Source organism: Triturus cristatus, chromosome 6, assembly GCF_964204655.1.
Source record: "Triturus cristatus chromosome 6, aTriCri1.1, whole genome shotgun sequence".
Classification (NCBI taxonomy): domain Eukaryota; kingdom Metazoa; phylum Chordata; class Amphibia; order Caudata; family Salamandridae; genus Triturus; species Triturus cristatus.
Window position 1 is genome coordinate 1,618,220,980 of NC_140589.1, and position 16,063 is coordinate 1,618,237,042.

Here is a 16,063-nt window from a genome sequence, read left to right on the forward strand (position 1 = left end):
GGCCGAGGGGGTAGAGCCGAGGATGAGGACTTCCGTCTTGTCTGAGTGTAGCTTCAGTCAGCTGTTCTTCATCCATTCGGCGACGGCTTTCATTCCTTCGTGGAGGTTGGTTTTTGGTGGTGAGGGGGTCCTTGGTGAGGGAGAGGATCAGCTGGGTGTCATCAGCGTAGGAGATGATGTTGAGGTCATGCAGTCGGGTGACGTGGGCAAGCGGTGCAATGTAGATGTTGAACAATGTTGGGCTGAGGGATAAGCCCTGGGGTACGCCGCAGATGATCTCAGTGGCTTCGGAGCGGAAAGGGGGGAGGCGGACGCTCTGGGTTCTGCCGGAGTGGAAGGAGGTGGTCCAGTCCAGAGCCTTGTCTTGGATCCCAGCGTTGTGGAGGCATGTGCGTAGGGTGTGGTGGCAGACAGTGTCGAAGGCGGCTGACAGGTCCAGGAGGATGAGGGCCGTGGTTTCTCCGTTGTCCAGCGGGGCCCTGATGTCATCGGTGGCGGCGATGAGGGCCGTTTCTGTGCTGTGGTTGATGCGGAACCTGGACTGGGATGGGTCCAGGATGCTGTTCTCCTCGAGGTAGTGGGTCAGTTGTCTGTTGACGGTCTTCTCGATGACCTTCGCCGGGAACGGGAGCAGGGAGATGGGCCAGAAGTTCTTGAGGTCCTTGGGGTCTGCCTTGGGTTTTTTGAGTAAGGCGTTGATCTCGGCGTGCTTCCAGAAGTTTGCTGTCTCGAAGGAGATGTTGATGGCTTTCCGGAGATGGGGTGCGATGGTGGTGCTGGCTTTGTTGAAGATGTGGTGTGGGCATGGGTCTGACGGAGATCCGGAGTGGATGGTGTTCATGATTTTGATGGTGTCGTCGTCGTTTATGTTGGTCCAGGATAGCAGGGGGTCGGTGCGGATGGTTGCCGTGGGGACGGACTTCTCAGTGGTTGTCGTGACGTTGAAGCTGTCATGGATGTCTGCGATCTTGCGATGGAAGAAGGTGGCAAGGGAGTCACACAGGTCTTGCGAAGGTGGGATGTCGTTGATGTTGGAGCTGGCGTTGGAGAATTCCTTCACGATGTTGAGGAGCTCTTTTTTGTTGTGTGCGTTGTTGTCTAGGCAGTCTTTGAAGGAGGCCCTTTTGGCGGATCTGATGAGGTGATGGTGTCTGCGGGTGGCGTTCTTGTGGGCTGCGTAGCTGTCCGGTGTCTGTTCACGGTACCATTTCTTCTCTAGATTTCGGCAGGTTTGCTTGGAGGCCTGGAGGTCTTCAGTGAACCAGCTGGCTTTCTTGCTGGTGTGTTTGTTGGAGGGTTTCTTGATCGGGGCGATGGTGTTGGCACAGTCGTCTATCCATTGTCTGAGGTTGCGGGCGGCAGTGTCGGTGGGGTCGGCGGGTGGGCTTCGGGCGAGGGTGGTGGTTAGCTGGTCTTTGGTGACTTTGCTCCAGCAGCGGCGGGGGATCTGTTGGGTGCAGTGGTGCGTGGTGAGTTTCCGGAAGGTGAAGTAGATGCAGCGATGGTCGGTCCAGTGGAGTTCCGTGGTGTGGTTGAAGGAGACGTGGGAGCTTGCGGAGAAGATGGGGTCCAGCGTGTGGCTGGCGCAGTGGGTGGGTGTTGTGATGAGTTGTCTGAGTCCGAGTTTGGCGAGGTTGTCGATCAGGGTGTTGGAGTTGCGGTCGTTGTTGTTCTCAAGGTGGAAGTTCAGGTCCCCGAGAAGGATGTAGTCTGTGGAGGCGAGGGCGTGTGTACTGACGAAGTAGGTGATGGAGTCATTGAACTGTAGTCGGGGTCCGTGGAGTCTGTAGACGATGGTTCTTCTGTGGTGTTGGGATCGGTTTGGATCTGGAAGTGCAGGTGTTCGGCGGTGCTGAGGGTGTCGTCGGTGTTGGTCGAGACTCTGAGGGTGTACCTGTGGACGATGGCGATTCCTCATCCTACTCCGTTGGTGGGGTCCCTGCGGGTGATCTTGTACCCGTCCGGAATGGCTATGGCGATGTCGGGTGCCAAGGAGGGGTTCAGCCAGGTCTTCGCCAGGAAGGCGACGTCTGGGGAGGTTGAGTCGAGTAGGTCCCCGAGTTTAACGGCGTGTTTGCTTGCGGAGCGGGTGTTGGGAAGGATGCATCTGAGGTAGTTGGGTTCTTTCCCGGTGGGTGGATTTGCGGCTCGGGTGGTGGTGAAGCTGCAATTCTGGCAGGAGAAGGATCCTTGTGTGCATTTCGGGGCGGCCAGGAAGCAGGTGTGTGATCGTCCGATGTTGAGTGCGAGGAGGATGCTTGCATCGTAGTGGAGGCGGGCATCGTGGCGATTGCGGGGTTCTGGCGCTGGGTGCGGTCCAGGCGCAGACAGGCGCAGACGGGCTTGCCTTAGGAGCGCCTTCGGTGCGCCAGCAGCTACCATATAAGGGGAGGTGGGAGGGAGAAGCAGCTGGAAGGTGGGAGCGGGGGGGCGAATGGGCGAGAAGGGGGGCGGGGCCACAGGGGATGCAGCGGCAGGAAAGACAAGTGGGCGGGATACAGAATGCAGAAGGGGGCCCCAATAAAATAAACAGTGCAGGAAATGGGTAAATAGAGCAGAAAAGGCAACAGAACCCTAAAATAATACAGGAACAGAGGCACAAAAAATTAAGGCAGTTGGGCTGCTAGGAGAGCGGGGCCGTGAACTCACAACAGCAGAGGCAGCGAGCTGGACGACACGGACACACGGGTGGTGCTGTGAGGCGTGGAGAGCGGCCTAACCTGAAAACAGGGTCAAGGGTCGATCTCCTCACCGCGCAGCGCCTGCCATATAAGGGGAGGTGGGAGGGAGGAGCAGCTGGGAGGCGGGAGCGGGGAGGTGAATGGGTGAGCAGGGGGCTGGGCCACAGGGAATGCAGCGGCAGAAAAGACGAGCGGGCGGGATACAGAAGGCAAAAGGGGGGATCACAATAAAATAAACAGTGCAGGAAATGGGTAAATAGAGCAGAAAAGGCAACAGAACCCTAAAATAGTACAGGAACAGAGGCACAAAAAATTAAGGTAGTAGGGCTGCTAGGAGAGCGGGGCCGTGAACTCACAACAGCAGCGGCAGCGAGCTGGACGACACGGACACACAGGTGGTGCTGTGCGGCGTGGAGCGCGACCTAACCTGAAAACAGGGTCAATGTTGGTGGAGTGCAGGTAGCAGGGCCAACAGTTCCATAAGGCGAAAGAAGCTATTAGTTTAGCACCTAGTGGCTACTCCAAATCAATCCAATCCAATCCATTCCAATCAATCAATCACTCCAGTGGTGGTGTCCTTAGATAGAAGTCAGTCCCTTTAGCAGTGCCCCCTGTGCCAGGTGGGTGTTGGCTTCTGCCAATGACTCCTCCACACCTGCCTTATATAGTCTGGCTTCTTCAAGGAAAAAGGACAGATCATTAATTCCCGCCAAGCATCACTTGTTGCATGGATGCTGCACCCACCAGCACCAGACAGAGAAATGAAGGGGTAGTCAATGCTTCTCTTGTTCAGGTGGGTCCAGATATGGGCCGCGACACTTCTTTCTGGTGATAGGGATTCATGCCCAACACCACCTATGCATGATTTAACAACAATCCAGAGAGTAAAACACATAACATATGCATGCAAATGTTTCATCTGTGACTGAGGAACTACGGGAAAGTACGCTGGACTGCTGCGTTGGTTAGTTTCACTTAGTAGGGCAGTTTCAGGTGTTTCCGGGGACGAGCCAGAGTCTTCTTCAGGCACATACAAAGCGAATGACGTGGCCAGCAGTCATAACTTTGTGAATATTCTCAAACATTTGTAGTGCTTTCTACACTGATATCTGCACTTTAAATCTCACTCCCAAATAAACTAGTCTAAAAAGTGCAGGGCAGCGCATCATTGCACTCGAATTTTACAGGAGGAGACTAGAAAAGGAAGACATTTTGTACGAATATGGTTTTGAAAACCCCCCAGAATAAAACAAAAAAAAAACCCTCAGTTCAAAATACATAAACCTGTGCATGCAGACGTAGCTGAATACACGAGGCTGGCAACAGTTGCCCACAACAGGGTCTATCTCTATTTCATGCTATAGAAGGACAGCAGTGGCAATGAGACGCAAATAAGCACTGGCAAAGTCTGATATTGGCTTCGCCCACATTCGTTTTGTTTCGCCATAGCTTTTGCAGAACGTCATTAATGGGGAACTGTTGGGTCTCTTCTAAACCCCAAAAAAAGTATTAAAAGCAAAAATATGTTTTTGTCTCAAAAAGGCACTCATTTCCATAATAGGTGGTGTCTTGCTTTTTTTTTTATCAGTCCAAAACAATGACGTATTAAGTACAACAAGCAGCATTTTCCCAAGCTTCGATCCAGTGGCAATTTCCTATTTTTGCCTGGTTGATCACGCTGCTATTTCACCGCGACATACCTTATGAAACCTCCATGGGCAGGTGGAGGGGGCAAGATCAGAATGGGGAATGCAGAAACAGGAAGATGAGGTTTACCTATGTGGGAAGAAACTCAATTCAGCCGCATCTCCTCCTTTTACTTGCCAGTATAGGATTTCCTCCTCACTTGGAATCGTGGCCTTAAAATGAAATCAAATCTCAAACATAGAGGATTTTATTTGCAAAAATTCAATAATGTCCCCATAAAAATCTGCTCAACATTTCTACATCTGTTAGTCAGGGTTATGGCTAGAAAAGGATGGTCTGTGTTTGAGGGAGTCACTATTCATATAAAATCATGTAAACAGTCAACACGCAAAAAGTCAGTGGGTATTCACAATCCTCTAACATTGTCTTTCCACAATGGGAACAGACGCATTGCAAATGGCAGGCAAAGATTTTCGAGGCATGATGGGTAAATTGGAAAATGTGATATCAAATGCTATAGGTCGGATCTCTTTATTGTGAAAAGTTATGCCAAATGCAGTTAGGCCTGATTTATTTATTATGAAGTGCACACTTTTAAGCCAAAAGGCCCTTATGAGTGGATTGTTGCTGCACCGTTTTAAAGGCTGCAGACATGTATTTTGTCACAGGAAATCTCAAAGATTATCTCAGTAGGCAAGGAGTTTGTTATTGATTCTCCTACGACCAGGGGTATTAGATTTGCACTATAATTATTCTTCCTTTAATTTCTTTGGAAGACCTGAGAGGTTTAGTTATCTGCCATATCCTTGTAGTGATATTTTTATGCATATACATTCAAGGAGTGGATTTGGGTCAGCCTTATACTGACAATGACCTCTATGAATGTAATGTACTCTCTTCTCCTGTCCATGACAGCATACAGGCTGGAGCAATGGGTAAGCTCACTTCAGGCACTGGCTCCATTACCCTATGACTGACCCATGAATTATGCCATTTCTCTCAATGCTTCAGTGCCAGGACTGCTGGACCAGTTCTTTAGTTTTCCATGTTCTCCTTTTATATGTTCCTTTTCGTCTATTTCTTTTTCTCTTCTTTAAATTGTTTAGAGAATGCTACAGCTCACGAGTCAGTGCCAACCAGGCAACCATCATAGAATGGTATTGCCCATAGTGTATCACTGCTTTACCATTGTAACATGGCAGAACATTGGTTCTAAATGTGGTGGCCACCCTGGATCTTTAAAACTGCACACTATGTACAATATAATCACAAGGCAGACACCAGCTGCTAGGTTCAATTTTAGTTGTTATTGCAAGTATATGTCCGCCATGCTTTGGCAGAAGCATGTTCTCTCTTTTCTTCGTCTAATCTATCTTCCTTAGTTTATTCAGTAGTTGTGTGTTTGATTGTGGTTGTGTAAGTAGGTAAACCCCTCTACCCTGCCTGTTTTAGATGTAGATAAACACCTTTGTGTGGTCCATGTTATGGCAGCAGACTGAGAGACAAGTAGAAAGAAGACATCCCTGTATTTTGTGTTTGATACAATATACAATGGGTGCATTTCAAGGATCTTCTTAAAACTGGTTTTAGTGACGTTACTTATTATTGCTCCAGGCAATTTCATCCCCTCTGGCATTAATGAACAACACTCCATAAAAGGGGATTAAGAAAGCATTCAAGGGGGTCAATGCACTTGGTAGTCCAAGTAGGTGTAGGGCTTGCCGGGAATTTATGGCAAGTCCATCACTGTAGAACTCACTACCAGGGTGGTGAGTACAAGCACCGATTTCACAGACATAAACATTCTTGATTTCTGCTTTTGTCCAACTGAGGTGCCCACTTCGTAGCTCCTGAATGGCCTAATGCCAAACATCAGGGATCAGGAGCCAGGATCTCACAAAGATTTGCAACGTCCGGGTCACAAAATCATGGTGTGATCGTGAATGAATCGCAATGAGCACATCAATGTCCGCCTTCTAATTTTAGCCCTCGATTAAGGTCACCTCTATCTGCTGGGATCAGACTTTCTACATATATATACGGCAGCACTGAACAATTGTGTCTTACCGATCATCGCAGTACGTGAACTTCATGTCCATGCTGTGTCGGCTCAGGAATGTCTTGCTATCCAGAGGGATGTCAATGTTGGATGGGTGTTGGATGGGCTCACACATCATAACAAGACAGTTCAGCAGAGGGTCCTTGGGCCCGCAGATTGTGTTAGGCTGGCAAATGTTGGACACTTTGATCTGTCCTGTGCAGTGCAATACCTGGTGGCAAGTGGAATCATGCAAGAGTTCAGTACAGTGTGTCGGCTGATGAACAACAAAGCCACATGTAGCCTCTCAAAGCATCGCTCTGCACCAGTACCTTCCAAGTAGCAGACTTCAGATTGACAGTCCGGCCTCTGTTGGTCACCGTGCATTTCATCCTCATGAAGAAGTCACGCTCTGTGTTTGCATCTTTGTTTTTCTTTCCAAAGCCTGCATCTGGGTAAAAAATGAAACAAACTCTGTTGGTTTTAAATTTCACTCTTTACATTTACCATACAATATATGGCATGCATTCGATAGGACTCCTAACATATGGTGTTGGCATAAGTTTATCTAACTGGCTTCACAAAGTTCAATTTCCCTTTGTTTATTAGAGTACAACTTAAAAAAAATATTAAATTCATCCTGTCTGGCTCTAGTAGTCGGCTATGGTAGAATGGATGTTCTAGACGTGATAGTTCATGTGGTGCACACTCATTTGGTGATTGTACCCATTGTTTGTGATGGATTGTTGTAACAAGCAAATGTGATTACAAAATAAAAGCTCTAAATGAGAAATGGTGCCCAGATTGCTGGGCAATTTGGGTGCTTCAACAGTACAGGAATGACAGGGAATAAGCTATATGTACAACTGCAACATCTTATTGTATGGCAAAAGCTTGAAAGTAAGGAAATGGATGCTTGGAACCTTACAGAACATGTATTCTGTCCACCCACAGCACTACTTTGAGCAAGGCTTGTGCTATACCAGATCACATCAATAAATACAGGGAAATCAGAACAAAACTATGAACACAACTTGCTCATTCACCACAAAAGGTAATGCTACTCAGATGCATGTAATAGTCAACTTCAGAGCAAGGCAGTAGGTGGGATAACCATAGACACAATGAGAAGTGAATGCACTGGCATTGGAAACAGCGTTTACAACGCTGCTGTTACAACGCAGGTAGGTAACAACACGGTCGTTACAACGACCGCGATGTTACCACGCGTGTCTTTACAACACAAGTCGTTTCTACGACTTGCGCTAGGTGGCGTGCAACACCAGGAAATGTGTTGGATTTTAAGTCCAACACATTCCCTGCTGTTGCGCTAACTGGAGGAGGAAAAGTAAATTATACTATTCCTAAGTCCAGCGCGCCATCTAGCACAAGTCGTAGAAACGATATGCGATGTAAAGCCACACGTGGTAACAACACAGTCGTTGTAACGACCGCGTTGTAACCTACTGCGTAGTAATAGCTGGCGTAGTAATGTCATACATTCCACTGGCATTGTGCATTTGTGCTGAATGTGGTCAGTTGTGACATATTTAGGAACCCGCATCGAGATGCGGTTTGTGAGTGATATAGTATAACACAACGTGTGAAGACTGCATCCGGATGTATGTCTTACTGGTTTTCAGGCTGAGGTTCTCTCGGATTTCATCATGATCGCATGGATGGGTAAAGTCAAAGATGCTGTGTCCAGTTAGCTCAACCTGATTATGAAAAACACAAACAGAACATGAAAGCTATTTCACAATGCATGTGATTACTCCTGGGCTAAGTGCAGCAGTCTCAGACGAAAGATCAATTTAAAAAATGTTCACAGCACATTTTTAATATAACGTCATTTGCCTAATGCTATTGTAGGTGACAGGCAAAATAGATGTAAGTCTGAGAATCAGAAACACCACTTTAACAATGCTGGTTAGTTGACAAAGCCATCTGTATACTACAAGTATGTTCAAAATGTTCCACTCCAGTCATTCTCCATCTGGCAATGCGAAGAAGGATCTCAACACCTGCATCAAGATGACAAAGCCTGACGCATACAATGACAACAGCCAAGAAACAGGTCTTACTATTCCACGGTGATAGGAGACCCTGTGGAGCTCCTTGAACATGTCCAGTCTGCTTCAAGGAGCCGTGTGCCTTCTTTGAATCTTCAAGGCAATTACTGATGGTCTAAACTCAATTTCCATCTTTACTTGAGTCTCATTCGAGATGACAACTTTTGCAAAAAATCCAAAGATACTCCTCTTTCAGTGGTCTTCAGCACAACCAATGAAACTAGCCAAGATCTCAAGTCTTTGTACCTCATGCTGAGTGACAATGAAGAGTACCTTTTCCAGGTGCATCTCAAAGCAATGTAATGAGGCAGACTGTGTATATTAGTAAATAGTTAGAAGATAAGGAAGTTGTATTATTACACAATAAATAGCTCGGATCACGCACATTTCTTGGTGCCAGGTGGCAAAGAAGACTGTCATGCCACCTGACTCCCTGAAAATAGACTCAATTCTCAATTTCAAATCCAAGATGTTTTCCTAATGACTCTACAAAACTTAGAGTTTCATACCCATTAAATCAGGAAAAAAACAATTATTTTTCCTATAGTGCCAAATGGTTAGTGGGGGGGGGGGGGTAGAGGCTCTGCTACCCAAGAAACCGGGGCGAAACCTCTAAATGAATACAAAAAATATTGGCAGGCATTGGCCACGCTTGGAATTTGAACTTACGGAGCAAAAGGTAAAATTCACTTTGTCGTGAGCCAGTGCAACCAGTGTGAAGCTATTTAATTGGAGATCAAGAAGAGATCTTGTGATAATTAAACACAGTCCCATCTAAGACTAAACCCTAGTCTTTATCATAAATGAGGAAACACTTTGCCCGCTAATAAAACAGATAACCAGCGCATCATCTTACAGGGCAATATTTACCCTAAATGAAGATAGTTGTACAGAATGATTTATAGTTTATGCTTTTCAGGGCACTCCGCAATCACCTGTTTGTAGCAGTGGAGGCGCGTCCGTCTTCAAAAATAGGTGGACGAGCACCACATCCGTCCAACGTATTTGCCTGGTTACATATATACATGTCTACGTTGTAGGGGTATTCTGATAGAGGTTTTAATGCAAAACGTATGGTGTATTCGTATTCATACACTACCTGTGTGAGCCCCATGTACTTCTGGATGTTCTCTGACAAGAAGATCATGTCTCCATCCTGGGTGACCACAGCAATGAAGCCTTCCAGGGCCTTCAGGTACAGATTGTCAACCTGCTTGTCGCAGTCGATCTCAGGCTTCTTGTCTGAGCAGACTGCAATGAACAAGGGAAAACAGCACAATATTATAACCAACATATAACCAAGCCACATTTTACTTTCTATACTGTACAGGGAAAAGGTTCCCTATGATTTTAATGATGACCTTAATCTTCATACACTTTGCAATCCCACGTTTACATAAGATATGATATGCAAATGGAAAGATGGAAACCACTTTTACCAATCTTAACAAACAGCGTTTGCTCCATCCTGGGTCCCAAATGCTTCTCCGAGGCAATCATACGCGACGCAGGGCCGTACGGCGGACAGGGCCCTCGTTACAGTACAATTAACGAAATGCTTCTACTGAGTGTTAATTCTTGTGTGGAGACGGATGTCATCAACCAACCCTTCACTGCCAGGACAGTTGTGACAAAGTGCATGGTGGACAGGTTTCACACACGTCCGTCAATTTCCAAATAAACTGGACGACTGGATGAAAATGCCAACCCCTGGAGAAGGGAGATCTCCCTCGCGTTCCATACTAAGGAGATGTTTTCTGTGCCCCCTATCTATCTACCCACGCCCTTCCCCTTTGATCTACCCATGCCCATGTCTCATGAACTACAATGAAACAGAACCTCCGTGCTCTCCAAAAGCACTGACCAGAAATTCTGATTTGGAATTCTTAGCAGATAGAGACAAGCGATGGGACCTCATGTGCATGCTTTCGCCCCTTGCAAACGAGTCTCACCCATTCGTAACCACTTGTGATGATTGAAGGCAACCGCTAACACGACTGTCTGACCAAGTTAATCCTTCACTATGATTTTCTGTGTGACTAAACGATGAGGAAGACATTGAGTTCCCTTTTTCAACTTTTTTGATTACATGTGGACCAGAAGACGGTAAACTTGCCTATATTACAAGTGGGCTTGAAAATGCACCCTCGTCCCCACACATGGACATACCCAGGAATACAAAGGACTTTGGAGCAATATTATCTCAAACTTAAACACTGACAAGGAATGCTGACCAGAAAGCCTGAACTTTCGTACTTCTTTAGGTACAGCCAATATAGTGGTTATGGAACAGACCCCAAATGTCACTTTTATATGAATAGCTACCGTAATGAAAGGGTGAATGGACATTTATAAAGTGTAAGTGAACGTCCAGGAGGTTCGTGGTGCTAAGAAGTGAATTCTGTCCCTTCAAAAACCTAATAAAAGAGAAGAGTCTTAAATGCTTAGTGAAATACAAGGTGGGATTTAATTCGACATAAGAACAGCAGTTTTGTGCTCAGCCAAAGAAAGTAGGCTCCGGCAGGCTGGAGAGACCCTGTGGAATTTCCTAAAGGTGAACATCAGCAAAACCGCTATATACTGAGCAGATGATGAACAATGGAGGCAGCAAAGCCCAAATAACATGTTTTAAGAGTAGTCAAGTCTGGACATGATTAAAGCATTCATCACGATGACTCTATGATGGAGAGGGCTGAGGAGAACCTTTTTCAGGATTCTCATCTGGAAATAGCAAGATGAGACTGCTGAGTTTATCTGGGGAATCAGATTAAATTCCTTGAAGCAACTTACACTTGTAAAAACTTACACTTGTAGATTTGTCTGCAACCCCTGTTTGAGGGGTGGTGGAGATGCGCAAGTGTACACGTTTGAGTAACTTTACGCTCGCAAATGGTAAAGTAAGTAGTAAAGTTACTCAAAATTATAAGAGTAAATTACACATGTAAATAACTCACAGGTGTAAATTACCTTTATGAATAGCCCGGGTACAGTGGGAATAATGAGGCAGTTTGTCCAGAAAACGTAAAAAAAAATTGTGTGGAGTTTTACATAGCGCTCACTAGACCCGAAGGTATCAGAGCGCTTTACATGAGCACCAGTTACTTTACAGACGGACACATTCATGTTTGTTTGGCACGGGGAGATTACGTGATTTGCCCACAATCACTGAATGTTCAGCATCCCAGCCAAAACTCGAACCCGGTTCCTCGGCTCCGAGGTCGGATGCCCTAGCCGTTAGGCCACATTCTCTACCCGAGATGGAACTTAAAGTCCTCATAATAACTGTGGTGCAAAATAAGCAAAAATATTTTGTTAGAAAAGCCTCAGAAGATTCACAAGAATCCTGTTGCATTTACATTATGCCCAGAGTAAGACCTAAAATTGCTAAAAATGACCCACTTCTATATGTAAAGCAAGTGATGTAATTGACATTCGTGAGGAGTGTAGTGGTAAATGTGTAGCACACTGTGCAGGCGGCTCTGGCATATACAGCACACATCAAGCTACGGAAGGTTGTACCTACTATTAACTCAACGTGTTTGCACACATGCTGCTGCAGATTTTATTTCAACCTGTGCCCTAAAATATCTGGGTCCAGCCCACCCTGCACAGCCTGGGCTGCCCTCCACAACACGCTGGTGATGTGAAGGGAGCAGGGACGGCAGGAATCAATTCTGAAGGCTATGGTACAGATTTCCAACAAGAGTTGTTCGGTGTTTAATCGGAGTATTCTTCTCTTTGGCTGAATGTTTGCAGATTGAAAACTTCTGACTAGGGGAGGAAGCTGAGGAGGACCACAATGATATCGCTTGCAGTCAGTCTACTGCCTTCCTCATGGACACGAGCGCCTTATTTCAACGCCTTCTTCACAAGTATTTCATATTTCGCTCTCAGTCACATTGTGATGCAACGTGTTATCCAAGTCTGGAAATGTTAGCTGAGACTTGATGTTAGATTTGACAGTCAGACCAAAAATGATAGACTCCCTTTCTATAGCCCCTAAAATGCATATTAGGGATTATCTGGCACATGCATCAAAGCTTTTTGCGATCGCAAACGGTGCGATTTGCAAAAACCGGCCGTTTGCGATCGCAAAATTAGCTTTTGCGATGCATCAAGGGACAAGGCCCTCGCAATTTGAGAATTCGCAATTAATTGCGAGTTCTCAAACTACGATTGCATTTAAGGAATCGCATTTTGCGATTCCTTAAATGCAATGCAAGAACCACTTTGAAGAAGCGATTTTGCTACTAGGGGGCGCAAAATTACCATGAAGTTGAACTTCATGGTAATTTGCAAAAACTTTGAAAAATGCACTAAAGTACATTTTTCAAAGTTGTAGGTTACACACACACATGTCCTTGGGACATGTGTGTGCGCAACATTTGTGCACAGATCAATTTCAGGGGTGCAACAGGGTGTCCTTTTGGCACCCTTGAAATTGCATGAGCAATTTGCGAGTACCAATTGGTACTCGCAAGTTGCGCCTGCAATTTCCCATTCATTCCTATGGGCCTACAGGCCCATAGGAATAAATAGGAAGCAATTCCTTATTTGTGACTTGCTATTTGCGAGTCACAAATAAGGAATGTGTAGGAATCGCTATCATTATAGCGATTCCTACATGCATAGGATTTTGCAAGTCCTTAATTGCGAATCCTTAATATTCGCAATTAAGGACTCGCAAAATCCTAGCATGATGCATGTGCCTGCAAGTGATTGGCCAACTGTATCTGAGTGGAGGTGTGGACCGGCTAAGCAAGGCTTTTAATGTAGTCAAGCACCTGATGAACACAATTCCTATTGTGAAAAATGGCAGTGTTACACACTAGAAGTTTGCTGGTTCATCTTGTTGGGAGTATTTGAATATGTTTCCTACATATTCAAGATGATGGCCGCCAAAGGGCACGGGGGATAATATTGCTGCTCCAAAATTTGGCTCTAAATGTCTTGCAAGGTTCACATGGGCCAATTTTGGGGATGGTAAATAGGTGGAATGGATATTCCCAAGACCCATTTCGAATTTAGCACATGCCACGGTATTTATGATCAGAACATGGTACAGTCAGTTATGTAGCAGTAGATTGAGAAAGGGCACTACATAGAAAGAAACATTTAGCCCATATACCACTTTGCATTTCTTGAGGTCACTTACGCCACTTTATTAAAATATCTGTCTGGTAATTTGAAAGGCTCCTAGAGTTTTTACAAAGAACATGATGGGACATCATGTCATAAGTCGGGGTTGTGTCCTCCCCTATTTTAAGCTTTACTTTCATTAGCCAGTTACCTAATTATTTCAATGTGGTTATGCCCTTTTAACCCAAGGTTAATGGTTCTATTGCCTTTTTCTGTGTGTTCATTGAACTTTGTGGCAGCATCTGTGACACAGATCAAACAAGCATTGGCATAGCCAATAGGTCTTGCCTTTGGGACCTTATAAGTGTTTAGCCATGCAACAGTTGCATAACTAAATACTTATAAGGTCCCAAAAGCGAGACCTATTGGCTATGCAAAGCGGCTGCGAAAGTGAAAGTGATCGCGATCACGATCAAACATCAAAGCGGCCGCGAAAGTGAAAGTAATCGCTGTAAAGCGCGGCGCACGCGCCCGCACACATGCACTCTAGCTCTAGGCTGGCCTGGTAGCACTTTTTGGAGCCCTCTCAATAAGTCTCGCCAGACCAGCGCATGCGCTGGGTCTGGCGAGACCTAAAAACTTAGGAAGCCAAATCTAAGGAAGTAGCAATTTTGAAGCTTGTTTTTGAATCGTTTTGATCCTCTGTTGCAGGGGCATCTGTAGTCTCGAATGGCCCAACTTTGGCTGGGCTCACAGTATGCCCTGAATGGAACATGTGGCTTTAGACTGTCCTATTTTTCATCTGCCACGTGTACAATATTTAGAGCAGTAACGCCAAAAGTAGGTACTTCTAAAAATGAAGAAAACAAATTTAGGGGCATATTTACAAGCAGGCGCTAAAAAATTATTGCCGCTTTTGCGGCCGTTTTCGGCCGAAAAGCGGCGATAATTTTATCGCCTAATTAGCAAGGTCACGCTAACGCGTAAAACCTTGCTTTAGCGTCAGGATTCCTAACGCCCAGCTTTGCATCTCTAATGAGATGCAAAGTGGGCGTTCCTGACTTATCATGACAGGAGAAATGTCGCTAAGCGACATTTCTCCTATCATCAAGCCCCACGCTATGAAGCATAGTGTCAGGAAAAGTAGCGATAACCCCTGTTATCGCTACTTTCCTTACGCCTGCTTCAGGACTGACTTAGCCATGATATCCTATGGAAGGTGGATATCATGGCTAAGTTTGTGGGGCCCTATCAACAAGCTAACGCCACATTGCGTGAGATTATCGCTGGGTTTCCAGCAATAATCTCACGATAGGCAGTTAGCGTGAGGATTTTTATCGCTGAGAAGATAAGCGTTGCTAATAGCACGCTATCTCAGCGATAAAAATCCACGTTACCCGGCGATAATTATCCTCACGCTAAGAGCGCTGAGCGATAATTATCGCTAGGTGTTGCTGATATGCCCCTAAGTCTCCTCTCTGAGGTTTTATATAGGACTTATTCAGAGCAGTAGACTTTTTTCAAATAGCACACAAATGTAGGCTGAATTAAATGTATTTTTTTATACATTGTAAAATACATATTTTGGGATTTAGAAAAATGAAACTAACACACACAATACCAATTTCCTGCTGATAGATGGCAAATTTGTGGAAAATGTGTGTTGTGAAAAAAAAAAAATTATAAATGAAACCACCGAAGAACAGTAGTACAAATTTTTTAAAACCTCTTTACTCCAAATCAACAATCTGGAGAAAATTTTAATTTTGTATTAGTTAAGTTATACCTCTATCATTTGAAGACGGGTAAATATGTCTGAGTGAGCAGAGGTTTCTTCACTTGGGCAGGGGAAAGTCGCCCCCTGCAAACCTCGCATGAAAAATAAAATGGCAATGAAAAGATTACATTGCCATTTTATTTGTGTGCGCTCACTGCATTGCAGCAGCCTGAGCCCAGAGACATACGGGGCGTGTTCTTTGCTGCCGATTGGCAGCAGAGGGACAGAAGCAGTGGCTGGCTGGGTGCTCCAAAGTGCGCATGTCACTTTATCGAAGAATTCTTGCGCCAGCCAAAGTGACAAGCGCACTTTGAAACTCTACACCTAGCTGTCTTAGACAGCTGGGTGGAGACCAAGTACAGGCCTACAGGGCCTGAAGGAGTGTCCAGTCAGCCCACTCCATCCAATACTGGAGCTGCTGTCACAGCATGAGAGAAGCATCAACATTGGTTAAGGGCCCATTCTGCAGGAAAGAAGGAGATTGGGACTAGAATAGGTGTGCAGCCAGGTAAGTGTTCTTTTTTCTTTTCCTCCATCCCTCTCCCACACAGTCCTCATAGCTGGCAGCCGCCACTGATCTGGGTGTGGTCATATCATGGTATACATTTTCTCCTCAATAAATGCAGTGGTAAACTTTTTATTTTCAGAAGGCAATTTTGAATAAATGTTCTTTTATCTCTGTTAACGCGTGTCCCAAGATAGAGCGTACACCGTCGGTACTAAGATCTATATTTATATGTTGACTTGAAAAACAGCATTCATGTGCAGA

The 16,063-nt window shown here is 45.5% G+C and overlaps 1 protein-coding gene across 1 annotated transcript in view; it reads right to left on the reverse strand.

The window, feature by feature from the left end:
• EPAS1 (endothelial PAS domain protein 1) overlaps positions 1-16,063 on the reverse strand; it is a 297,631-nt gene that overhangs the window by 99,732 nt on the left and 181,836 nt on the right. Inside the window, exons 3-6 of the mRNA XM_085612765.1 lie at positions 9,538-9,689; positions 8,000-8,084; positions 6,699-6,817; positions 6,396-6,598 (exon numbers count right to left, since the gene is read on the reverse strand). Coding sequence (XP_085468891.1) covers positions 6,396-6,598; positions 6,699-6,817; positions 8,000-8,084; positions 9,538-9,689 — 559 coding nt within the window. The remainder of the gene's footprint in view (positions 1-6,395; positions 6,599-6,698; positions 6,818-7,999; positions 8,085-9,537; positions 9,690-16,063) is intronic.